Source organism: Urocitellus parryii, chromosome 3, assembly GCF_045843805.1.
Source record: "Urocitellus parryii isolate mUroPar1 chromosome 3, mUroPar1.hap1, whole genome shotgun sequence".
Classification (NCBI taxonomy): Eukaryota; Metazoa; Chordata; class Mammalia; order Rodentia; family Sciuridae; genus Urocitellus; species Urocitellus parryii.
Window position 1 is genome coordinate 71,534,547 of NC_135533.1, and position 27,854 is coordinate 71,562,400.

Genomic DNA, 27,854 nt, shown 5'->3' on the forward strand with positions numbered 1-27,854 from the left:
AAATATTCCAAAAAACATTATAAGCAGAATTTGGCTTTTAAGTAAAATGCAACAAAAATGTGTAAAAAGAATTAAGTACAAATTATGGACTCAGATCCATCTGAATTTAAATCCTAGTGCTGTCATTTCCAATGTGAGAGACCTTATCAAGTTACTTAACTGCTCAAGAGTTTCTGTTGTCTTTCTCTAAAACCTCATTATCTTGTCAGAAGAATTAGATTACATAAAGCCTTTAACACAGTCCCTGATACACTGGAAATGCTCAAGAAATCATATTTGCAGTGACCAGAGGATTTTTAAAAAGAATGCTTAAATTTTTCCAACATCTCAGCTGAGTCAGCTGTTAAAGCTGTACTTTGAAAACCTGCAATTAAAGAAAAGGTATTTCAGATAATCTAATAGTCCCACTATGCAAAGGAAATCTCTTCTTCACAAAAAATGTTGGCTAACAAATGTAAAAGAAATTACAGATTCAGAAAATATAATATCATATCCCTACTGTAATTATTTCTTCAGTTAAGGACTGCTGTTTACTGCTAAAATCAGCAGGAGAATCGTTGATGAGGACCTGAATGCTCATGTGATGCCAACACATAGATTACTTCCTATTAGCAAGAGGACAAACACAACTGCATGTGGGGGATCAGGCTGTGATCACACCAAGGCAGGCAACACAGGGACACACATCATCTACAATGCATTGTCACCAAAGATGTTTAACCTGGCATCAGAGGAAATACAGGAATGGAGCGACATGCTGAACAACGCTATAGAAAAGCATCAAGACAAACCCCAAGAGTGGTGCCTTTTGCAATAGGCATGGCCCATCTCTTCAAGTCAGTGTTGTCAACAAAGGGATTGTTCTAGATTAATCAACACTTCAGAGACAGCCTGATATAACAGATGGTCCTGAATTTGAACAAGCATGCTGAATTGCCCAAATATTTTTGTGGGTATTTGAAAGTTAAGTTCTAAGTGAGATAAGAATTTAGTGACTGAAAAAACCATTAATTGTTTTAAAAAAGTACATTAAAATAAATATATATGCTCTGTTATCATTTAATTTAAAAGTCTATATAGCTAGAAGGATACACACTAAGGGGTTAACAGTTAACATAATCTTAATAATGAGAGTATGGTGTTTTTATCGAATTTTGGTTTATATGTATGCTGCTTTTTAAAAGACAAATTAAAATTTTGAGAAAAAAAAAATGTTGTAGCCGGGTACTGTGGTGCACGCCTGTAATACCAGTGGCTGGGGAGGCTGAGATATGCTGAGATAGTGCAAGTTTAAAGCCAGCCTCAGCAATAGCAAGGTGCTAAGCAACTCAGTGGGACCCTGTCTCTAATAAAAATACAAAATTTGGCTAGGGATATGGCTCAGTGGTTGAGTGCCCCTGAGTTCAATCCCTGGTACCCACCAAAAAAAAAAAAAAAAAAAAAAGTTTTAACAGACATATACCTGCTTAAGCTTAGTCTCTTTGGGGCATAAATTTCTCCCTCCCTCCCTCCCTCCCTCCCTCCCTCCCTCCCTCCCTCCCTCCCTTCCTTCCTTCCTTCCTTCCTTCCTTCCTTCCTTCCTTCCTTCCTTTTTCCCCCTTCCCTTCCCTTCCTTTTTTTTTTAAATATCTATTTTCCAGTTGTAGTTGGACATAATACCTTTATTTTATTTATTTATTTTTATGTGATGCTGAGGATCGAACTCAGGGCCTTGCACGTGTGGGGTATAAATTTCAAAACTCATGTGAACTCTATTTATTTAAATTGCTTCAAGTATTTTCCTGGCAACAGGCAGGAGTTTAATCACAGAAACCCTTGTGCTTGAGACTTTTGTATGATTCACAAAGTGTATTTTTAAAAAATTCTTATTTTCAATAAGTCTTTAGGAAGAATTTACAGAAACAAAATTAGAATATTATGAGATATTCTTACTAGCAGATCTGCCTCATAACAGGAGTATCAATACAAACATAATAAACAACGTCCATAATTCTCTTCTAATGTTACAACTCCAAATACTTCCTTTTATTACTGTGGGTTACTTAGCATAGACAGATAACTGCATAAAATGCACACATATATTTTAAAGGATAATTAGAAGGTGAACACTTCAAATGCTTTCTTCAGAAAAAGTGCTTGGGGCAAACCAAAGCAAAGTTCTGGAATCCTGGATCACTGCCCCCCACCACCTACTCTTGTTCCTGGTGTCAGGGCCATCATAGCAAGTCATAGCACCCTAAATTTACTCTATTCCCCAACTGGATCTGGTCTATAGAGTTAGAAGCATGCTCTTGTTTCCCATCCTCAGCCTGATTTGTCTTCCATAGATCTAATCACCACTTCTTATGGTGACTAAAGTCTAATGACAAACTGAACTCAGATAGGCTGCCCAGCAATTTCCAGGCTACCTCCCTAGGAACTGCAGCCTGCCCTAGTCTGATATGCTCCATCTGTCCACAGAAATTCTGACCCTACACGTATTTCTTATTCTCCCCACTCCCTCATCTAATCTTTTTACTTCCCTCCTCCTTCTTCCTGGGGAACTAAGCATCTGAGCTAGGACATGACATCTTGACAGCTTCTTGCAGCTAAACTCTATCACCCTCACTCAAGTACAAAACATAATAATAAGTATGGTCAACACAAAAGAAATTTTAAGACCTTCCACCAAAACCACTGGGGTGTGTGTGTATGTGTGTGTGTGTGTGTGTGTGTGTGTGTGTATGACCATGCAGAGAGATGGGGGAGGGTAAATAGAGAATTTTACCTATCAACTCAATAAAGAAAAACATATAGCCACTCTTTGGACAGGTTTTAATCAATTTCTGAAATGTTTAAGACATTATACAGAAAATTCTTTTTTTTTTTTAAAGAGAGAGAGAGAGAGAGAGAGAGAGAGAGAGAGAGAGAATTTTTTTAATATTTATTTTTTAGTTATCAGCGGACACAACATCTTTTGTTTTATATGTGGTGTTGAGGATCGAACCCGGGCCGCACGCATGCCAGGCGAGTGCGCTACCACTTGAGCCATATCCCCAGCCCCCAGAAATTTCTATAGCATATCTTATTTTTCTTTGAGGTTTACAGCATCCATGCTTAACACATAATACAAGCACTAGACTTAACAACTCAGAGAGCTACAGTTTATGAGAACACATTGTATGTCAGGCACTGCTAAGCACTTGTGTCTCTTTTATTCTCATAACAACCTTATGAAACAGGATATTACAAACCTGAGGAGCTTATGTGTTTTACCTAATGTCACAAGAGTAGTCCTTGTCAGATTCAGGTTTTGTATTCACAACTACTATAAAATATTGCCTCTTTCTAAGGTTGTTTTAAACGCATTTTGAATTCAAATATAATGCATTTAAAATTTATTGATTTGTAAATAAAATGTGAAACATTTTGTATGTTTTTTAACTTTTTTTAAGAAAGTTTAAAACACATTCACTTACCAAAAAAAGGAATATATGTGAGAGACACCTGGGAAAGAGCTCTGAGTTGTAATGTAGAAGTGAAATGATTTCAAAAGAGAAAAGGCCATGAGTCTTTCGGGGAAATGGCTGGTCTACATGCTGAAACCATTCAGAGAAAAAAAAAAGGAATCATGTGACTTGGATGGAATAGGTAAGAGGGGCAGATAGGAGATAAGACATGACACTGGTGCATGAGATTACAAAGAATGAACAAGAGGTCAGTCCTTTGAGGGCCAGGACTCTAGAAAGGAAATAGGGTTCGAGAACAGTAAAGAATAGAAACAGGGTTCCACAAGGGAGGCCTATAGGGCAGGGGCAGGTGATAGCAAGGGTTTCAGCCAAAAAGGTTACCTAGACTCCTAACAGGAAGTGCACAGTTTACTAGCAGAAGCCAGCGAATGAAAAGAGTCAGTGGTGAATGCCCCAGACATGGTTCATCTAGGTGGGAGAAGGAGGAAACAAATGGGAATGAACAATCTCCCAGTTAGGTGAAAGACTGAGTCAATAAAGCCACAGAAATGACTCTGAAAGTGTGGTTAGCACTGCTGGTTCTTTATTTGAAAATATTCAACCCTGAAAATAGGATCAGTACTGGGGAGGCTGCACCAAACTGTAGCTCTGAGATTGTTCTACGTCACACAAGTGAGAGATGATTTTGTCATCATGGTAAAATCCAGTTATACTCCCAAACTGGATGAGTGGTAAAATATGGATCATCTGTATTCTGGGGAACACCTGTATATGGACTGTTTTGGCTTTGGCAAAGGGATTTTTTCCCATCAAACCCAGGTTTCTCTTACAGGAGAAAAAACACAGCTAAAGTGTTGCTAGGTTGTGGTAGCTCTGTGATGGTAGTTGGTTGAGGGAAGAATGAATCAAGAAGTTCTTTTCAGGCAAAACAAGGCCTTCTGAGGTTGCTATCGGATTGGGTGAACAAAACTATGTCACTGTCAGAGTACTAGATAGTTCTCTCTGTTTGCTTTGATAATCTGGAATCTGTGCAGTCATCTTAAAATGGCTAGCAGTTGATTTATTACAAAGAAGAGGAAGGAGACGAGAACCAGCTATTTTACCATACATGGTTCTGAAATCAGATCTGACCAGAAGGACAGGCTCCTTCAGAATCTTACAGAAGTATCAAAATGCAGGCTCTGTAGTAGCAGAGGTAGCTTCAATCAAGGGATTACATATCTTGTTCACAGATACTTTTTTATTTTTCATAATAGAAATCAGTACAAATAGCAGTGAATGGTACATCATATGCTAGGCTACTTGGGACTCCTGTCTTAGGCACATGAGAGACACCATAGTGGTCAGTCCATGAATAGTGTTCCGGAACACGATATGTGCCATTTTGTAAGATATGTGATTTAATAAATTCCTACTATTAGCCAGTCCTTCAAGTCAGCATTACTAATGTAACAAGGAAATGGACACGGCCCCTGTCCTTGAGGGCATTATTACCTATCTAACCTTGGTGCTTGTTTGTTAGAACTGATTTCAGAACTCTGAAGACCACTGGATAGTAACTCTTCTGGGGAAGGGAAAGAAGTATTTCTAGGAAGGACCACCTGACTTCAGTCCTAGAGAATAAGAGGGTCACCCCACAGGCAAGGGAGAAAAGACAAGGGAGGAAAGAAGCAATGCAAGGAAAGGCTCTGGGGAATAAACTACATGTATGAGGTCATGGGTACATGACAGTTAAATGGAATGTAAGATCCTGGGACACAAAAATGACATTAGTGACTGGTACAATGGCGTACACCTATAATCCCAGCAGCTTGGGAGGCTGAGGCAGGAGAATCATGAGCAAACCTCAGCAAAAGCAAGGTGCCAAGCCAACCTCAGCAAAAGCAAGGTGCTAAGCAACTCAGTGAGACCCTGTCTCTAAATAAGAAAATACAAAATAGAGCTGGAATGTGGCTCAGTGGTTGAGTGCCTCTGAGTTCAATCCCTGATACCCACCCCCAAAATAAATTACATTAGTGGAAAAATTGTGAAATCCAAGTAAATCTTGTGTTAAGAGTGTCTTAGCAAGATTAATTTAGTTTTTTTTTAAAGAGAGAGAGAGATAATTTTTTAATATTTATTTTTTAGTTTTCGGTGGACACAGCATCTTTATTTTACCTTTATGTGGTGCTGAGGATCGAACCCAGTGCCCCGTGCAATGCCAGGAGAATGTGCTACTGCTTGAGCCACATCCCCAGCCCCAAGATTAATTTAGTTTTGATTGATACGTTACAGTTTATATAGGAGGTTAACATAAGGATACTTGGGTGACAGCTACATGGGAATATTTGCAACTCCTCTGTAAGCCTAAATGAATCTTAAAAATAACTGTTAAAAATGCACAGGCATAGCTGGACAAATTTATGCAGTATAGTATGGCTAGAACATAAAATTGTTCAAACATAGAAAAGCCTTGGGACTATCCAAGACCTCTTAAATAAGAAAACCCCAGGTAATTCTGATAGTCACCTCTGGTTAAAATTCCCTGAATTGAAGCAATACCATTCAACTGGCTGTTTAGTTATGGAGGATGAGCGTGACAAGATAAGAAAATTTTGCAGGTTTCTATTCATGGCAGGAGTGGATGAAGGTGAGATTAAAAGCTCAGTTTTGGACATGCTGAATTTGAGGTATCTTTGGAAAAAACCAACTAAAGATGTTCAGTAGGCTGATAAAAGTTATGGACCAGAAAATCAGATTTGGCTCTCATCAGCATAGAAATGTAGTAAGTTAATCCATGGAAGTGGATGAGGAGATCCAAGACAGAAGGCAGTGGAAGGTTAATCCATGACAACAACATTTTAGGTGTAAAGAGAGAAATCCTCAAAGAGGAAGAAGGATGGAACTCAGAAAAGCAATGCCAGACAGATGACAGAATGTGGGATTTTCAAGAAGTATAGTCAACATTGTCACATGCTACTACAGGGAAGTCAAGTAAAGGAAAAAAACATTTTTAATTCTTTTGGTATAGTGACTTTAGCTCCTGGGTGGACATTCATGACCGGGAGGTGAAAAACTTTACTTGAATGGTGGAAACACTGAATGTGATTAACTGGGACAAAGGAAGTAGAGAAAGGGAGAGAAGACTGGTTTCTAATGTAGGCTGCATGTCATGATGGAAAGGGAAGAAGGAGTGTGGTAGTTATTTTTTTTTTTTAATGTTCTTTAAAGAAAAATGCTGAAGCATGTTTCTGCTCTGAGTGAAGAGTGCCAAATAGAGGAAATAGTTTTGGATGCAGGAGGAAGAGGGAGGCCATTGGGAGGGTCAGCATCCTAGAAAATATAGGAGGGAGGAAAATACTGAGGGCAGAAAGTAGAAGAATTGGCCTTGCAGAGAAGTAGCCTTGCCTCATCCCTTGAGACAGGAAGCAGGAAGAAAAGGAAGGATGCAGATAAGTTTGCAGGTGGCACGGGGAAGAGCACAGGAAGTTAAGGAAGTTCCTGTCTGGTGGCTTCTGTTTTCTCTATTAAGTAGACAGGAAGTAGTAGGGTAGGGAAATTGTAAAATCTTGCCAGTAGTTCTGCGGGGATTGAGAGGGAGGTAATTAGTCTGCCTGAATGTTGGTGGTCCTGATCTACACTGGTCAGGCTGATGCTAACCTATAACCACTATAATTTCCTCTAATAATACCCAACTTTGCCTGGAGCAGGGTAAAGGAGGGGGCAAGGAGAAGGCAAAGTTGAAAGACTGACACAGGACAGGTCTTTATTTCCCATGTGGGCACAGCAGAACTAAGGAAGAAGAAATACCCCAAATAAGAAAAGAAAGTAAGTAAAGGCAGGAGCGATCTATTGGAGGAGACTAAGACTGGAAAATAGAAGTAGAAAAGGGGGAGTTTGAAAGGTTATGGTTAGGATATTGTGAGTTTAGAAGTTTTGATATGGGATGATTCTGGATCATTTATTTTATCCATCCCCCATCCTCCCACCTACCTACCTACTTATTTATCTATCGTCCTATAAATTACCAAGTATTTATTTAGCACTCATGTGGCATATCCTGCTGGGTGGGAATGAAGGGACCAAAGAATAACCACACTGAAGTTAAATGCAAATGAAGGTCCAGCAGGATAGGTAGAAAGTCACAGTGCTATATGGAAGGAGCCTTACAGAGGGTAGGCAAGTTCTTCACCAGAAGTGAAAAGCCAGTCAGTATTTCTGAAAGGGGTGAGGAGACAGCTGATCTCCAGGCACTGGACACAAGGCTTCAGAGACGAGCTTTTCACCCCAACAGGTACCTGGGAAGCCCTCTCAGCAGACATGAGCCAGGTTACATTAAAGGGAGATTATTTTTGGAAGAGAGAAGTAGTAGTAGTTAGCATGAAAGGAGTTTTCAGGATACGTTTCATATAATTACAGCCCTAAGTGCTAGGACCTATTAAGGTATCTTGGCCTTTCAAATTTTTTCCCCTTAGCTTCTGTGTTCAGTTAGATACACTTTTATAATAAACTTACTGGGTTATTTACTTAAAAAAATTTGCAGGTGTTTTAAAATTTATCTCACTGTGTATAGTGAAACAAGAGTTCAGTGATCAATTCTACCCTCAAGCTTAGGGTGAATACATAGCTTTCTGGCTGATCTAAGATTGACTGATCATTGTTCCAAGACAATCTCTCAGAATTGTTTGAGCAGCATGTGGAATAAGTGAGGTAACAAATCCTTCAGTCTACCTAAAATTCCAGACTCCCTTCATCTTCTAATTTTATTTATGAATGCAAATACACTGATGTTCAGGATAAATAAGGAGCACCAGTTTCCAAATGCATTAGAGAAGTTCATCTCAAAGATAATGACCAGTGGAAAGAGGTGGTGTTGGAATACTTGGACCAGCTGGGAAATACAATATGGCATAAGAAACTAAAAATGTGTAGGAACAAATATATGGACTTAAGGATTTATGGACACATTTTAGGTAGCAAAGGTGAAATAAATTAACCTGCAAAGGACTTGTATAATCTATATCATCACATTAAACTAATCCTCTCCCCACAGGAAATAGTATTATCCCCTATTTGGGACTTCTCACCTGACCCTTTTCCTATTCAGATGTCTTGGATTAGAAAGCCACAATAAATCCTGCTAGAGGAATCAGATTCTCTACTAAGCAAAACCCTAGCTTTGTTGAGTTGGGCCATGTTAACGAAGATGATGTCAGATAATCAGCAATATGAATTTATTAAACCCCAATTTCTTAAAGGCAGGTAATGTAATTAATTTTAATTATTTAGTTTTAATGGTCTTGAGGGTGTTTTAGAATTTACTTCAGTTACTAAGAACCCTCCAACAGAATCAGGCAGAATGAGGACTCCAGTGTGCAGCTTCTGTCTTCCTGTCGTCCTCCTAGATCCTCACATCATTATCCTTAAGAGACATAAGTTTTGGAAAATACAATTTCCCATCCTCATTACTTTGGTCTCTTTTCTTGTTTTCCAGCAGTAGCTGGACAGAGGAAGCCAAAAATATCCCCATAAACTTGAGGGAGACAACAATCCTGACAAAATGCAGTGAGATGAAAAAACTTATGAAGATTAAATGCTATAATTAGCAAATTAGTAACTCCAGAGGGGAGTTTTGGACCTACCCATCAACCACTGGGAATATTGCTGATGTTCTGAGGGCTGCAAAGAGAACTCTGGAAGGACTAAATCTCTCATGATGACTGATAAGAGTTATTTTTCTGATTGTTCTGGAGCTACACCATTTAAATGTTTATAGATTTTACAGTTTATTTGCACTGGAAATCATTGCAAACATGTAATCATTTAGGTTAAGATGAAAGGGAGAAAGGTGTCCCTATCATAGTCATCTCAACATCACTTATTAAGTGAGTTACTTTTCCAGCCGTTGATTTGAAATCCACTCCCCCCACCCCCTACTCCATGTCACTTTCTTTTTAAGTAATACATTTAAGGTTGCAATTATCAGCAGACTGGGAGCCTTCCTGCCATGGCAGGATAAGAATTATGCTGCTAATATGGTTTTATAATCACAAACTACAAATGGCCTTAAGCTGAAACTGAACTTGTTGGCTCAGTTATATGAGAAAGAAAACCACAGCATCAACCTGGCTGGAAACAGAAGTTGTTATACTTGGCAAGAATTTCACAAATCTTTGAATAAGCAATACTTAAATAACCCTGTTCATAAGCAAACTCTGAAACTTGGGGGTTTGATTGTAAAGCTAATGCTTCGGGATGGGTCTATACAATGAAGGTCTGCCCCAAATTGACATATCATCATCCTGAGCTTACCCTCTGGTTGAGGATAATCACTGGGAATACCTGCATGGTAAATTGTTCAAGCTCAAGTAAAATCGCCTCTATGGATCAGAATTCTGAGTACTTAGTCAAAATTTATGCAAGGGCCTGAGCTCATTCAAAGCTGTTTAGAGGAAAGTTTTAGCCCCATGGAAAAGACACCAGAGAGGCCTCTGATAAAGGAGTCGACTGGGCCTGTGGGAGTCAACGTCAGTTGGACTCATAACTGCTCACATGGAGAAGTGAGCTCTGCTACCTGTCCTCTGGCATCTTACGTACTGGGTGTCTCTAGGCAGTAACTGAGAGTCTGGGTATTTTTCACACTCATTTACAGAAATCAATTAGGACTCGAATGCAAAACTAGCATGTGTCAAAGAAGCATGCTCCAACCCACAGGTGACTGTCCATACATGATATATGATACAGAAGCGATGCACTCTTCTATTACCCCAGTTTTAATTATCTCAGTCCTGACTATTCTGAGTCAAGACTTAAGGTTAAGATAGCTTTGCTATTTACATCTTTCAGAAAAGAGTGGATGAAGACTCTGCCTGTCATACTACTATCTCTTATAAGGGAGTTTCTGGCCTACAGGTGAGATAAATAGATGGTTCCAGGTATCTAGTACATTCTTCTGTTTGCCTTACTGGTTACTCTACAATATGTTTTATTTATATTTAAACATTGTTAGCTCCTTTTCTATTTATTTATTTGTTTATTTATTGGTTCTTTTTATATATGACAGTAGAATACATTTTGATATAATGATACAAACATGGATTATATCTTATTCTAGTTAGGACCCCATTCTTGTGCATATACATGAATGGATTCACTGTGATGTCTTCATATATGTGCATAGGAAAATTATATCTGATTCATTCTACTGTCTTTCCTTTTCCTATCTCCCTCCCTTCACTCCATTTCCCACTGTCTACTCTACTGAACTCTTCCCCTCTTTTGTGCTTTAGCTTCCACATATTAGAGGAAGCATTTGACTTTTGGGATTGGCTTATTTCACTTAGCATAATAGGTTTCCATTTACTGGCAAATGTCATAAAGTCATTCTTGTTCATGTGCTAGTTTCTTTAGATAACTTTATGAAATAAAGAGAATGTAAGCACCAGAAATGGATGGATTTGATTGTCATGTTATATTCTCTGTACCTGTCTTGATTATATTCTGGCTGGAATTTTTCCTCAATGAACATGTTGAACAAATAGCAAGGAAGCGAATTATTAAAGAAACAGACACACATATTTACATGCACATAATAGGAATGACCAGATGTGCTGTTCATCACTACTTATTTTATTAGCAGTTATCTAAAGGTAAAGTAAATTTTTGTTTGTGATCATATTATTCATTCAACAAATCTTCACTGCACATCTGCTGCATGGCAGAATCCTCTGGCATAGCTGCTGCTTTAGAGAGGCTCAAAAACTTACTGATCATCAGATAAATGTGGGGCAATGTGCTGAGTAAAATGGTAAGAGATGCATGCAGAAACTTAGGGAGGTCAAGGGAGGGTGCTTGATCAGCCGGAAACATGGGGAGTACAGCCAGGAAGCTGGTAACAGTTCCTGAAGAAGAGTGTGGGTAAGGTGAGCACCTGAGGATGCACAAGAGAAAATCAGGGAGAGAGGCATGACTCCAGGAGTCCTTAAAGGAAGAGCAGACAGATCTGGCAGGGAGGGTATGAGGATATAAGGAACTAGAAAGGGCTGAATGTAGCTGCAGCATGAAGGGACAAGAAGTAGTGAGGGGTGAAGCAGTGGAGGTAGAGGCCTGGCACACCCTGAGAAGCCCAGGATTTATTCTTGTAGCAATGAGATTTTGCATGACTCCTAGATTAAGAGGCATGACTTTGCTGGATCTGTATTTTAGATAGGTCACCTTTAATATCCGGATAGAACCTGGAGTAGGGGGAGATAAAACCCAGATCAGCAGGACCAGATAGCACAGGTGAGAACTGATGAGAGCCTAGACTATCACAGGGTTATAAAAATGGAAGGATGTCAATGAGAAAATTGCCTGTATATTTTAAAAATACATTTTTATTTTATATTTCCTTATTGCAAGTATTCTTATCATTTCTTTGGGTTCCTCACTTTCTGAATTTTCTTTTGGAGGCCTACAATAGCCCACTTTGTTTGAAACATTTTTACAGTAATTCTGGATTTAAGATGAAAATTGCAACAGCTTGATAGCAAAGTGCAGACAAAAAGAAAAGAAAAAGAAGTGTAATTCTGACTATGCTAAATTCACCTCTGGCAACATACAGATACATAAAAAATGTATTTAAAATTTTAAAAAAGTATTTAAAATTTTATTTGTGAGGTTTACTTAATCTTATCAAAGCAATAAAAAGACGTTAAGATCAGCATTCAGATTTACTCAAATACCTATCTCTAAATTAAGATAAAAATAAATGATCTTTAAACTATGTTTTAGAATATGACATAGTATATAGAAAAATACCTTCAAATAATACTTTCAAAGGCATTCTCCCTGCCAGCAATCTTACACAATAACATTCTTTTCAGTGAATTTTTTTCTCTTTTTTAAACTGGCAAGAGAGTGAGTTAATAACTGCCCCATTTTCCACAGCCATGACCAATAAGTGATGAACGGTACCTTGTGCACAATGAGCTCATGGGTGCCATCCGGAAGGGTCCTGCCATCTTCCTGCATCAGGGGCACAAAGGAGAAACCAAACAACTTCTTCTCCCCTTTCTCCTTTGCTAGAAAGAAAAAAGAAAGAATCACTTGCTTATTCAAGTGCATGTTTACACATGTGTGTTTAAGAAGTAAGAACATTAAGAGATGTAACTGTCCCCACTCTTACCCCTCAACACACAGAGAACTGCATTTATGGTAGGAAATATACCTAAAGTATCCATCCTCTAACCCCATATTCCTGTTCCCAAATATCCAAGTTTCATTCCTTGTCTAAATTTCTTCATAGGACTCACTATCTGAAATCATACTTTAAATTCTGTAGATTGCTTGTTTCTTCTCACATCATCCCTAAGCACCACCGAAGGCAGGTGTTATGGTTTAGATGTGGTGTCCCCCAAAAGCTATGTGTAAGACAATGCAAGGTTTGGAGGAGAAATGATTGAGTTATAGCTTTAACCTAATCGGTGGATTAATCCCTGATGGATTAATTGAGTGGTAACTAGAGACAGGCTGGGTGTGGCTGGAGGAAGTGATTCACTGGGGGTGTGGCTACGGGGTATATATTTGTATCTGGAGAGTGGAGTCTCTCTTGGCTTTATGATCATGATATGAGCTGCTTCCCTCTGCTACATTCTTCCACCATGATGTTCTGCCTCACCTCAAGCCCCAAGGAATGGAGCCAGCCTTCTATGGACTAAGACCTCTGAAACTGTGAGCCCCCAAATAAACCTTTTCTCCTCTACAATTGTGCTGGTGGGGTCCTTTATTCACAGCAGTAAAAATGCCAACTAAAACAGGAGAATTCTTATCTGTTTTATTTTATATTCTCAGAGTGCCAAGAACATAGTAGGCTCTCAATAAATAAATGTTTAATTAAAAAATGAATGAATATGGAATTAAAGATTTTGCTTACTACCCATGGAAAGGAAACTTCCCATCTCTGCCTTGCTCCATGATAGACCTTTCTTCCCTGTATCCATACATGTGAGGATGGTGTGATGCAGGTGAAAACTACTTCCTTGGAATAGGGATGATCCACTGAAAGGCAATATGAATTGCAAGCTATAATTTAATACGGGCTTATTGTAGTATTATTCAGGAAGTTGGAAATGAGGCAATGAGATTTTCTGATACCTAATTAAGAAGTACAATGGCTAGAAATTCTGAGGCTCCTTAGCTACTATTTATAGATAAGGAAATTGAGATCCCAGATGTTAGGTAACTTGCTCTAGATCTTTTAAGTACCATTCCAGTTCTTCCATCTTGCTTTTTTCTCCAAAAAGGGAGAAACTGTTAACAGAACCTTGCTTGTTTAACTTGACTCTCCTTGTACTTAGCCAGTGCAGGGAAGAGCTCTCCAGGGCTTGTGACCTGTTTGGGGGTGGATGGTTATTGTTTCCCATACAAGTGTAGCAGCAGAGTGTTACATTTTAATAGGAAAGTTCTGCCCTGAAAGATCATAAGATCTGGACTAGAAGAGTTAGATATGGTGATCCTGAAGATTACACAAGAGGGTTGGCAACAGCTTCCCTTTCAACTGCTTCTGGCATTCAACCTCAGGGAGTGGACCTCATGCAGAGAGGCACTGGCCCTGAACATGAAGACATTCCTGAAAGTGTGGTTTCTTTTAGGTGGGTCCTTTTGAAAAAAAAAAAGAGGGGGGGAGGGTTCTTAAATCCTTAAAATTATTAATTTCAACTCTAGAGAGAAACTGGGAAAACAAAGTTAAATAAAATTTGAGCAAAGACCTTTGGGATGCAGAGGAGAAGACCTTTATGATTCAGAGGAGAAGACTTATTTAGAAAAATTTCCTAATTTATTTTTTGGTACGGTTTGTGTTAGTTAGAAGCAATTTCCTAATTTTATTTTTTTCTATAGTTTTGGTAAGGTTTATGGTATTCAACTCAGAAAAATAAAGTAACTAAAGATTCCATAATAAATAAAATTAGCAAAAATAAGAAGCAATACAATCGCTTTCCCAAATTTGCCCTCCATTATAAAATAAAATAGATATTAAACAAAGTTTAATGTACATGACAATTTTTCCTGAGCCATTAGATCAGGATTAATAACTTAATGGAATGCTACATACAGTCTGCATAGTATCACCCCCTTTTACTAATAAAATACACTAAATTTGTGCATTCTACCTCTAAACTTCCAATTTATTCTTTCTAGTACCATACTCCAATAGTTCTGCCTCCTGGAACCTTCAATTCACAAAGCTTGCTCTCAGTCCCCTCCTGTCTCAGTCTCCATTTTAATGGTCCAACATTCCAGTTACCTCCTTCCATATATCCTTGGCTTTCTTATTCCTCCACATTTCCATGGTAACGCTCAAGCTGGTTAAATCCAACCTTGAGTTTCTTCTATGCCAAACTAACCTAATTTCACTTTAATGAATGCACACTAACCACAAAGGGGTCCTTCGCTGGGTAAGCCTCCACTCACCTAATCCACTTCCTAGACAACTGTCTTACCTCCAACACCTTGGCTACCCTCCTCACTGTCACCTAATGTGGAGAGAGCTCCCATATACTACAGAACCTATTAACCCACTGCCTCTGTGCTCCCCTGTAATACTGTCAAGTATCCACACTCCTGCTCCTTGAACACTGAACCCTACTCTCCTTATCCCAAGGGCACTGTTGTACCTTCTGTCTTCAGTATCACCTTTCTTCCTTTTGACTGAATTATTTACACCAAATAAACAGGCATTAAAAACTTCATCTTAAAAAATACCCTCCCATGACCAACTATCTCATTATAGTTCCTAACCCATGTCTCTGATCTATTTTCTTTTCCCTTTCTCTTTCCTCTTCCCTTTTTTTCTATAAAATTTTTTTTTTTAGTTGTAGATGAACACAATACCTTTATTTTATTTGTTTATGTTTATGTGGTGCCAGGATTGAACCCAGTGCCTCATGCATACTAGGCAAGCCTCTACCACTGAGCCACAACCCCAAACCCCTCTTCTTTCTTTTCTCCATTTCCTTTCTTTCATAACCTTTATTTATTTATTTTTTATTTTTTTTTTTTGGGGGGGTACCAGGGTTTGAATGCAGGGGCACTTAACCACTGAGCAACATCCCAAACCCTTTTTTGTATATATATATATATATATATATATTTTTTTTTTTTTATTTTGAGACAGGTTATTGCTAAGTTGATTAGGAGCTTGCTAAACTGTTGAGGCTGGCTTTGAACTTGGAAGCCTCCAGCCTCAGCCTCTGGAGCCACTGGGATTATAGCACGTGCTACTGTACCTGGCAGCCTTTATTTTTTAAAAAGCAGTTTCAGGTTTACAGCAACACTGAGAGGAAAATATAAAGGTGTCCCACGTACCTACCCTACCCCGACTCCTGCATCGCCTTCAGTGGTACCAACATCCCCTGTCAGAGTGGTACAACTTCTTCAGCTGATGACTTGACATTGACACATCTCTATTACCCAAAGCCCAGTGTGCACATTAGGGTTCACTTGTGGTGTCATACATTCTATGGGCTTGTACAAATGTACAATGACATGCATCTGTTGTTATAATTTCATCCAGAAATTTCACCACCCCCAAATGCCCTGTGTTCTGCTTACTCATCCCTCCCTCCCCTAGCCCTTGGCAACCACTGAGCTGTATATTCTCTCCATAGCTTTGCCTTTCCCAGACTGTCATGTGGTTGAAATTATACGGTATGTAACCTTTTCAGATTGGTTTCTTTCACTTTGTAATAGGCATTTAAGTTTCCTCCATGTCTTTTCACGGCTTGATAATCTATTTCTTTCTAAGTGGACCTAGATTCCATTGTCTGTATGTACCACCGTTTATCCATTTACCTACTGAAGAACAGCTGGGCTCTTTCCAAGTTTGGGCAATTATGATAAAGCTGCTATAAATGTCTGTGTGGGTTTTTGTGCAGGCATAAGTTTTCAGCTCCTTTAGGTAAATACCAAAGGAGCATGTGATTGTTGAATTTGTATGATATGAATATGTTTAATTTAGTAAGAAACTACCAAACTGTCTTTCAAAATGACTGGTATCATTTTGTATTCCCGTCACCAGTGAATGAGAGTTTCTGTTGTTCCAGACACCTGCCAGCATTTGGTCTTGTCTGTGTTCTGGATTTTAGCTATTCTAAAGGGGTGTGATGATATATAACTGTTGTTCAAATTTGTATTTTTCTGATATATGTATGATATGTGATGTGATGCATGCTTTCATATGCTTATTTGTCATCTGTATACTTTCTCTGGTGGGGTGTTTGTTAATGTTTTTATGCCCAAATTTTAACTGGCTATATGTTTTCTTATTATTGCATTTTAGGAGTTCTTTGTATATTTTTAATATAGTCCTTTATCAAATGTCTTTTGCAAAAATTGTCTACCAATATGTGCTTGTCTTTTATTTCTATTCACAGTGTCTTTCATAGATCAGAAAAATTTTAATTTTAATGAAGTCCAGCTTATCAATTCTTTCTTTTATATATCATGACTTTGGTATTAAATGTAAAAAGTCATTGTCAAATCCAAGATCATCTAGATTTTCTGTTATCTGCCAGAAGTTTTATAGTTTTATGTTTTACATTTATATCTATGATCCATTTTGATTTAATTTTTGTAAAGGATGGAAGGTCTGTCTCTAGATTTCTTTCTTGAAATTGGACAAATATATACTTGTCCCAGAACCATTTGTTGAAAAGACTATCTTCTTATTATATTACCTCTGATTCTTCATCAAAGATCAGTTAACTTATGTGAGACTAATTCTGGGCTCTTTCTTCTGTTCCTTTGGTCTATCAATTTATTCCTTCACAATATCATACTGTCTTGATTACGTGGTTTTACAGTAATTCTTAAACTCGGGCAATGTCAATCCACTAACTTTGTTCTTCTCTAATACTGTGTTGGCTATTTAGGTCTCTTGCTTTTCCTTTTCCATATAAATTTTAGGATCTCTCTCTCTCTCTCTCTCTCTCTCTCTCTCTCTCTCTCTCGCTCTCGCTCTTGCTCTCTCTCACCATGACAACATTCAGTTAGGAAGAACTGACATCTTCACAATATTGAGTTTTCCTAACCATGAACATGTCTCTTGGATTCTTTACAGCAAAACTTTTCAAAAGACTTGTCTATATTTATAGCTTTCTCTTCCTTTTCTCTATCTCACTCTTGAACTCACATCCATCACCACAAATACACTAAAATCACCTGCCAAATTCAATGTCAAATCAAATGATAATTTCTCTGTCTTTACCTTATTTATTACTGTCTCCTGACATATCTGATCAATTCTCTCTTGAAAAACTAGCTTCATTTAGCCTTCTGGATGCTATTTATCCTTGATTATCCTTCAACCTCCTGGCTCTTCTTATTGTGACTTAATGGCTCCTTCCCTTTCTCCCAGCTATAAATGTGGGTGAGTGCTCTAGAGAGCCATCCATGGACTTCTCTCTGCTATCTAAACATATTACTCAGGAATCTCATTTGGACTCATGGCTTTTAAAAAAATGTCAAAATTAATGATGTGCTGGAGCTGGATTGTACTAAATCATAAGAGCTGAGAATAGGCATCTCTCTCCAACTCCACATTTGATGAAATCATTTTGGTAGCTTAAAATTGGCCATGGTTGGAGCACTTATGTCATGGAAATCAACAAATGTTACAAATCAAGGCTATTCATGCCCTGAGTTGTGGTCTTTAAATAGTTATAGCAGAATACTGAACTATATGTTCTCATTCCCAAGTTTCCAACCTGGATCTCATTCAATTTCCTGACATTTTGAATATTTAATAAATATCAAACGTCTAAAATGAAATGTTTGATTTTTGTTCCCCAAACAGTTTCCTCCTGTTGACTTCCCCATGTCATTAAATGAATAATTCATTCTCAGGTTAAAATCCTCAGATCATTTTTGACTTTTCTCATTCTTTCACATCTAATTCGTCAATAATCTCTAGAAAAAGAACCAAACCAGTACCATAATGTGACTAATTTAATCTCTTAGTTAAAAAACTATGAAAGCCTCCCAAATGGTCTTCCTGTTCTCAACTGGCCTGTCTACAATCTATCATCCATACAGAAGCCAAACCCTCTAATGGCTCTCCTTCTCATTCCAATAAAATCCACGGAGTCTTTGTGATGATGTAAGAGACAATAGTAGATCTGGTTTCCTTGCTTTTTCCTCCCTGTTCTCTTGCTGTTCCTTAAAAATATTAAGCATGCTAGGTGTGGTGGTACACACCTGTAATCCCAGCGGCATGGGAGGCTGAGGCAGGAGGATTGCGAGTTCAAAGCCAGCCTTAGCAAATGTGAGGTGCTAAGCAACTCAGTGAGACCCTGTTTCTAAATAAAATACAAAAAGGGCAAGGGATGGGGCTCAGTGGTTGAGTGTCCCTGAATTCAATCCCCAGTACCTGACCCTCCCCAACAAAAAAGAAAATGCCAAGTGTGTTTCAAGCTTCTGTCTTTTGTATTTACCATTCTCTCTCTCTGGAATATTCTTTCCCCAGATACTTCAATAGCTCAAGCCTTTACTACTTCTACCTTGTTGTTGACACACCTCATTATAAGAGAGGTATTCCCTTGACCACTTTATGTAAAGTAGCAACATAGTACTATCACTTTCTAGCCCCCAAACTCAATTTAGCCTTTCTTTACTACACTCACCACTCAGTATCCATATATCATGTTTATTTCTATACATATAGATCTATGATAAAGTTTAGTTTTTAAATTAGATACAGCAAGATTTAGAAAAATAACTTACCATAGATTTTAGCAAACTTAGAATATGATTTTTCCCTCCTGAGAACTTTTAACTTTTCACTTAAGGGAAGCAATTTATATCTTCTGCTTGGCATATCTAAAATGCCAGCATCAGTATTCTTGAATTCTGGGGCCATTTATGTAAACTAAAGGTGACTGAACACAAGCACTGTGACCAAAACAGTCAATATGATAATTGAGACAGCCATTAAGTGACTTAATAGGTGGGTATTATATACCATATGGATAGACTGGACAAAAGGATGATTCACAACTCAGGTGGGATAAGATGGGATGGTGCCAGGTATTATCCTGCTACTTAGAATGGCAAGCAATTTAAGACTTATGAATCATTTATGGAATTTTCGATTTCACATTTTTGAACTGAGGTTGACTCTGGATAACTGAAATCAAGAACCACTAAAACTGTGGTTATGGGGAGACTAATGTATCATGAATTTATTTCCTCATCTACCCTCTCTGGAATAAAAGCTCTATGAGAGGGAAATCTTGTATTCATAAATACATCTCCAACACCCAGTCAAGTGCTCAGGTACACTGTAGGTATTCAATAAATATTCATTTCATGAATAAATGATATTTTGAACAAGCAAAAATATTGATGTCCATGTGATAAAATAATTTCAGTGAATATGTGTAGTTTATGGGATTATGGGAATTTTTTCTTCTTTATGCTTTGCTATTTCTTTTGAATTTTAATAATGAACATTAAAACATCTCAAATGTGTGAGCAATGTTTAAAGTACAGGATGAGAGGGCAGAGATTTAACAGATTTTACTGAAAACAGCCTTTGTTCTGCTTTCCAAGTCATGAATTACAATAATTTTCTCCAAATGCTCTCCCCGCTTCCCTGCTTTTTCACCTTTATTTTCCTCTACCCTTTTCTTGCTTTAAAGCTCAAAGCTCATATTAGGTCCAAGTGAGAATTGATAACAAAGACTGGTGGAAAGAACAGTTTTCTATCACTCTAAGTCCTTTATGTTTTCCCATTTCAAGTCCAGAAAGACCAGTGAGACTCTGCTAGCCATCTTCCTGTATTCTAAAACAAAATTTAATTTATAGAGCTTTCTGCACCAATTATGAAATATGCCATAGTCATGGCCACAGATGTAGTCCTCTCCTGAAGAAGAGAACTGGTTGAATTATAGTATCCCTCAGGGGAAGTCGCCATGTATCTCTTGATGGTGCCCTGAGACTGCAGAGGCACAGAATGGAGAGGAGCCTGCCACTTTTCTAATACTGTGATTCTCCTATACTTCTCACCTGCTATATGCCTCTCAAAGCAAGATTTACCAGAATCTTCTCCTGTCACAATGTATATTCTAGGGGTGTCTACAATACATTTCAGGGACACAGGGAATATCAGAAGATTACTGGTCAGAGCTCAGTGGGGGTATGGAGGATGTTTGAGAGCGTGGTAATGAATATAAGAGAATTAAAATAGAGATACCAGGAAATGACAACTTCATGGACAGTAATGTCCACATGAATAAATCTGGTAACATTTCTGTCTTGAGTTGTTCAAATCTGTAAATAAGGCTATTACTTTGTATTATCTGAAAGACCTTTTCCGGCTGACATTATTTGATCCTCATTTCAACATCATCTGACACTGAACAGGGATGCAGATATACACAAATGAGACATCAATTCAAGTCTAACAGGCTTACCAGTGGATGAACATGCACACAAGATTCTGAGTAAGCTCTGCCATTCTGACCAGGAGCTGGATCAGTTCTTGGTGCTACCAGTCTGGTCAGGGCTGCTGAAGACCAGAACCTACCCAAGTTTTAATGCTGTCTCCCTTTCTATCTAATCTTTCTAGACCATGGTGAGCTTTTTATAAAAGCAATCAATTTAAAGAGAATCTGCAGATTTCCTGCAGTTTTTCCCCCCTCTTCTCTCATTTCTTCTCTGTTTCCATAAAGGTTTTTGGCTTTGCAAATAGTGAGCCCAATTCCCTCTCAGGGTTCCCACTCACCTTCTTTCCTCCCTCCAGAAATCTCATTTGTCAGTCTTTCTGCAGATCAGCCTCCTATCATCACTACAGCTAAATGAATATACTATACACATATCAACACAATACAGCCACAGAACCAACCCCAACAAACACTTACTGGAACAATGCCGAAACTCAAAGCGGATGTGTGCGCCCCTGAACTTATCCACAGGAATAGGCAGTTTCAGCAGTTCGGACCACCTGGGACTGTTGTTATGATAAAGCACAAAGGAGTGGTATTCACTAGCTGGAGGCTCTCCAGAGCCAAAGGAGATAAAATCCTAACAAAGGAAACATGCAGGTTAAAGACAGCTTCATCCAAAGGAGTCTCTTCAAAGTGGCACCACAATCAGTGCTCTTTCTGCCTGGGCTCCCCAAACAACACCCCATGTGAAATCACCTCCCCATTCTTTGCCACGTCATTTCTGTACTTGCTGCTGCCCAGTAAGGTTTGTCTGTTTAATTTGATGCTGGTCTTCCAGGGCATGCTGTGCCCAGGTGATGTATGGGAGATGGACAACTGCAGGACCCACTGGAAGTACAAATATGAGGCAAAGTCCCCAGACTGCTGAAGCCAAAAGCCCATTCATGGTCCCAGCAGGTATTCACTGGGCCCAGCAGCAAACACTAAAAGCAACAGGGCAATATACTTCCTCAAAAAGAAGAGCCTCAGGAAAAATGCTTCTTCCATGAAGGAGCCTATTATTATCACCCCAAATGGCAAATAGTACCCCAGTCTTCATGTCCAATTATGGTAAAAAAAAAATTGTAAGATTAAATATGACTCCCCCCAACTTTTTTTTTAGCCAATTGCCAAAGAACAAGTGTTTATACAAAACCATGGCAGATGAAAGGGGGAATAATTAAATAGCATAAATAAATATTACACTTAAGGAATAACTGTTATGAAGAAAATATTTGACACAATAAAATAAAAGCCTTTTTGCTTTTCTATTTCATTTTTGAGAGGCATCCTAATGAGTTTTTAAAAAGAAAACTTGGGCTGGGGTTGTGGCTCAACAGTAGACAGCTTGCCTAGCATGTGTGAGATCCTCAGCACCACAAAAAATGAACAAAATGAAGATATTGTGCCCACGTATAAAACACACACACACACACACACACACACACACACACACACACATATATATAAAAGAAAACTATACAGGGTAGAGAAGACAATACTGCAAATCAGAAATTAACTGATCACATTAAAGATGAAGCCAAAGCAATTATGTAGAATAATTTTACCAAAAAAATATCCAGTATTAACGTACCTTTAAGGTCTGGCCACTACTATCTACAATGAACATCGTAACTTCCACATTTCTGGCCACACTCTTCCCTCCTTTCTCAAATTCTCCCCTTTCTACGGTGATATATAAATCATTCCTCATTTCACCTATTAGGAAATGAAAAATAAAATCACGTTTTATATATATATTTGGAAGTGTAATAGTGTTTTATCAGGAAAAACTTTAGTTTATAAAATTTACTGTCATACATATAAAGGTACAAATGTACTTTAAAAGAAGGGTCCCACCCTCACTGCCAGTGCTGAAGAAGAATAAAAGCCAACTTCTGCTAGTCTGAACTCACAATACTACAAATGTGCATTTAAGAGATGAATACCAGGACTGAGAAGGAAGGTGGTGTCCAGTCTCACCATTTGTCAATATTTCCCTCATTTCATTTACGAGGTGTGATTACAAAATGACAGCCTAGCAGAGGTGGCTCACAGAAACCAGTATTATTACTTTTTAGTAACGGCACTTTAGAGTAGAAGAATTACCTAAATGGAATAAAATGATAGGACTGCAAAGAGTATAGTTACAATTTAAATCTTTTCCAAAATTCACAGACAAAATGATCTCACTGCTCGAAGAATCCAGATTAGCACTTTATGAGCACAGATGTAGAATAATTCACTCACACAAATTCAATTTAATATTTCATACCATCAAGCTATAAAACAAATGAGTAAGGCCCTAGATTCAAACCGACATTTTCTAGGCACACATGAACCATCTATATTTTCTCCATTTGTGATTTATAGAACTTGAATGCCTTTTAACCCCACTCTTTTCTTATGATTATAAGAAAAAAAAAACATTGTGCCAACTAGCAAACTTATGCAAATGGTCTAAAAGTATGCTTTTTTTTTTAACTTCTCCTGTAAGAATTAAGTGGCATGGGTGGATAGAAATAAGAAATACATAAATGAAACACTATACTTGAAAATTTTTGAAGATCAATGTTGGTGAGATGGCAAGGCCGAACTTATTTATTATAACTTTCCAATGTTTGAAAGATTAAAAGTAATACTCTTTGAGAAAAACCTTCCATTAGGAGGCAAATCACCAGAAAGAAAAATAACCACATAAATGTCTGCAACTGTGAGAGTTATAAAAGTTTCTGATCAAAGTGTGTTTAACAAAGTACCCCAGCTCTCCAATCCCAGTGTCCTAGTCACCATCTTCCACGAAAACCAGCTTTTATGATAGCATCATTCCCAAATGACCTGGGCTGACTAGGAAACAGATGGGCATAAAACAAACAAATTGAGTAAGTTCCAATAAGTATTAAATCTAAACCACCCTCTGCAAAGAGTATATAAAATGCACGCTAGTGGAAACAATTGATACAGAAATCTCTGGCTTATGAATTTCCGTATTCTTATACAGCTTATAAAACCAACTTGGGAAAGTGATAAATTTATAAGTCCAGGACAAAACCAACACATTTCATGAGTCAGACATCATTAGGTACATGTATGGCTGCACATACAGTGCAACGTACATCATGTACAACCAGAAAAATGTAAAGTTGTGCTGCAATTATGTACAGTGAAACAAAAGGCATTCTGCTATCATACATACCTATTTAAAATAAATAAATTAATAAAAAATATTATATATGCTTTGAAAGTTTTGTTTTAACTTTTTCCATGTTTTTAATGTTTTAATGAATGGTCCAGTCACTTTTGAAAGTTTCCTAGATTTTTTTTTATAACCCATTTCATTTTATTACTATTGAGATGTTCCTCGGTATTCATGAGAGATTGTTTAACGGTCCTCTGGTCCACACCAAAATTCATGGATGCTCAAGTTCCTTCTATAAAATGGTGCAGTATTTGCATATATCCTACACACATCTTTCCAGGTACTTTAAATCATGTCTATATTACTTATGAAATCTAATACAATGTAAATGCTATGTAAACAGTTGTTGTATTATTTAAGGAGTCATGATAAGAAAAATTCTATGTGTTCAATACAGACACAATTATTTTTCTGAATGTTTCTGATTCGTCGCTGGTTGAATCTGTGAATGTGGAATCTGTGGATACAAGGGCCTCTGTGTGTGTGTGTGTGTGTGTGTGTGTGTGTGTGTGTATTTAAAAAACATACACAAACACACCCTTAAGGTTATTTTTTAAAAATTCTACTAGAGAACGAAGAGCAAACTTGCAAATTTTGTCATCCAAATCAAGCTACTTAGGCCAATAAAAAAGAACTTTGGTGTGCTAACTGTCTACACACATACCAGTCAGTAAGGAGCTTGGAAGGACATTCTTGACATCAGTTTCCCATTAACAGATGTGGCAGGTAAAAAAAACCAATAAAATTATTTTGGTCCTTGAAGTAGGTGATGCATCTCACAAGCAAAGTATAAACCAGACGCTGATTAATGGGAAGCATAGCTATAGGGAATTTTACCTAAGGAATTTCTCATAATGAATAATTAGCTTGTCTAACTACACAGGGATTAGTTGTCCTGCAAAAGAAGGACTAGGGTTTTCTTGGGAGAGTGTTTTCCTCACTCCTCTGCTAGAAGGCCACATCCACTTTGACTTCAGCAAAGGCAAGAGGGATGAGGGAGGTCTGCAAGGTACCCTGTTTTCTCACGTCTGTAGGCTAGACCCAAAGGAGGGAAGGCAGGGAGATGACTGCCAGTGTCCCACAATTTTTCTTCCATGTATTCATTCAACAACTATTTCTCGAGCACCTCCTATGTGCCAGATGTACTATTCTAAGCAGTGAATAAAGCAATCATTGCAGATTCTAGTAAAGGTAGGTCTTTAATAAACTAGTAAAATATACAACACACTGAACAATGTAGCTAAATTTAAGTGAGAGAAGGGGTAGGGGATGTCGAATAGGGGCAGAGAAGGAGTTATAATTCACCATGCTAATGAGAAGGATCTTCATGGAACATCAGAGACCAAAGTAAGCCATGCCATGGTCTAACACAGGAGCAAGGTGATAAATGACACTAGAATCTCATGCCAATCCACAAAGTCTATTTAGCTTCTAACTTAGCTGAATTCTCCTGTGTCTTCATTACAAAGGAGATTCTGAACTCAAGCATGCCTAAAGGCTGTAGGGTCACAGGATAATCAGAATAAGGAGATTTAAGTTCTACTCTCTTTGCTACTACTATATTGTGACATTAGTCTACACAGGACAATACAAAGCTCTGGAAATCAGGTCTTTCCATTGTCAAAATGAGAGTGAACTAATAGCAAAGGTACAGACAAGACAGTGGAGGGACACCTGTCCTTGGAAAGGACAAGGTGACTTTCTTATGCTATTCTCTGACTTACAGAAGAGCTTCCAGAATAGAAGACATCCATAGATTAGAATACCTTGTACAGATGCTTTAATATTCTACTCCTCAAATGTCACCATTCCTGTAAGCCCTCTTATCTTCTGTAAATCCTTTAGACTGAACCAAGATTTCTTTGAAAATAAAGCACATGACAAAAAGAATATTTCTCCTGGGAGACATTCTATATATGCTTCTCTCCAGGAATTCTGCGGCTTGCTATGTTCCAATACTGCAAGGTGCCACATTCTGCCAAAATATGCAAAAGGATAAAGCTGAAACAAGTGCTAATTAAAACTGATGCACTTGAGGAGCTCTGGAGTAAACTAATAAGCCCAAGTGGTGTTAGGAAAGCATCTTGGGTAATTAGGAGAGAAACCATAAAGTGAGTATAAAATGGAGTCATGGCACCAGTGTGAAAAGCTATTTTCCCGACAATGTTTATTAACACCTCACACCTCTCAAATTTATTACTCTGTAAATTTGATGTGCATGACACTCTCCTCTCATTAGCAGGCCCACTAGTTGGGAAACCTGTATACAAGTGAAGGTTTCTCAAAATATTGCAGACAAGATAAAGATAAGGCCACAGCAATGGGAACAAAGTCGAAAGACTTCAGTGACTTCAGTCCAAAGGGTTGATTAATAGCTTGACCTAAGCAGGCACAAGGTTTCCACTAATAGAAGCAAATCCTGAGAGTTGAACATCAAGGTTCACATTTGATTTTGGATTTTTAAATTAGGGTACATGACTGGTAAAGTTTATGCAAATATTCCAAAATAAAAAACAAGAACAAGAACAAAAAACACCTCTGCAATCTGAAACACTTCTGGTACTAATCACTTCAGACGAGTTAGCAACTCATCCAGTAGTGGGAGTCCTGCTAGTAAGAGCAGCAGCAGCAGCATACTTCAGGGAGGACCAGATGTGGGTCAGGTATTTTGTGAAGCACTAGAAGTAGAACCTCTCCTTAAATGCTCACATCCACTTTATAAAAAGGCACTATTATTTCCATTTTAGAGATGAGAAAACTGAAGCAAAGACGTAAAGAAATGTGTCCAAAGTATTATTAGAACCCCACTTTATCCAGGAAAAAAAATGCAATTCACCAGAGTGAGAATAGCTATCAGGTAAGATGAAACAATCTGCCTTGTCTCTCACTACAAGTGACTTCAGCAAGGAAGGTGTAAGCCCTATATTATTGTGCATTGATCAAAAAAGTCATGAAATACTGATTTCAGTTCTAGGAACCCTCTTTATAGAACAGAAACGGCAAATGATAACATACAGGCTACAGACAATATGAAGAAAGGACTTAAAGTTCTAAGCAAAAAACCTCAAACCAGTGGATAGAAGAGGGAGGGAGAATGGTCCAATGTGAAAAAGGTCATTTTGAGAGGAGATCTGATAATGTGTTCTTTTTTATTTTTTCTTCATTTTTTTACCTTTATTTATTTTTATGTGGTGCTGAGGATCGAAACCAGTGTTTCACATATGCCAGGCAAGCACTCTGCCACTGAGATACAACCCCAGCTTCTGAGGATGTGTTCTTGGTCATCATAAATTTTCAATGAACTGGGCTGGGGACATAGCTCAAGCGGTAGCGTGCTCGCCTGGCATGCTCGGGGCACTGGGTTCGATCCTCAGCACCACATACAAATAAAGATGTTGTGTCCACCGAAAACTAAAAAAAAAAAAAAAAAAAAAAAATTAAAAAATTCTCTCTCTCTCTCTCTCAAAAAAAAAATACTAAAAAAAAAAAAATTTCAATATACCAGAAAACCACTCTCAGGAACCCTGAAGAGAAAATTCCGCATCAAATACATTGGCTGTAGGGTCCTTCACGTGTGTGGCAGGTACATAAATGTTCCAAGGATTCGGAACTTATGGACATGTTACCTTATGTAACCTAATTTAAGTAAAGTAAATCCTTGAAATCTATGAATATGTTAATTTACAAATAAGGGACTTTACATACATGATTAAATTAAGGATCTTGAGGATACGGAGATTTTCTTGGATTGCTGGGGTGGGTCCA

General features: G+C 38.0%; 1 protein-coding gene across 1 annotated transcript in view; it reads right to left on the reverse strand.

Moving 5' to 3' along the window:
- Positions 1–27,854, reverse strand: part of Dock4 (dedicator of cytokinesis 4) — a 437,995-nt gene that overhangs the window by 140,960 nt on the left and 269,181 nt on the right. Inside the window, exons 14-16 of the mRNA XM_026408408.2 lie at positions 22,485–22,609; positions 21,326–21,488; positions 12,384–12,490 (exon numbers count right to left, since the gene is read on the reverse strand). Of these exons, the coding sequence (XP_026264193.1) occupies positions 12,384–12,490; positions 21,326–21,488; positions 22,485–22,609 (395 nt within the window). The remainder of the gene's footprint in view (positions 1–12,383; positions 12,491–21,325; positions 21,489–22,484; positions 22,610–27,854) is intronic.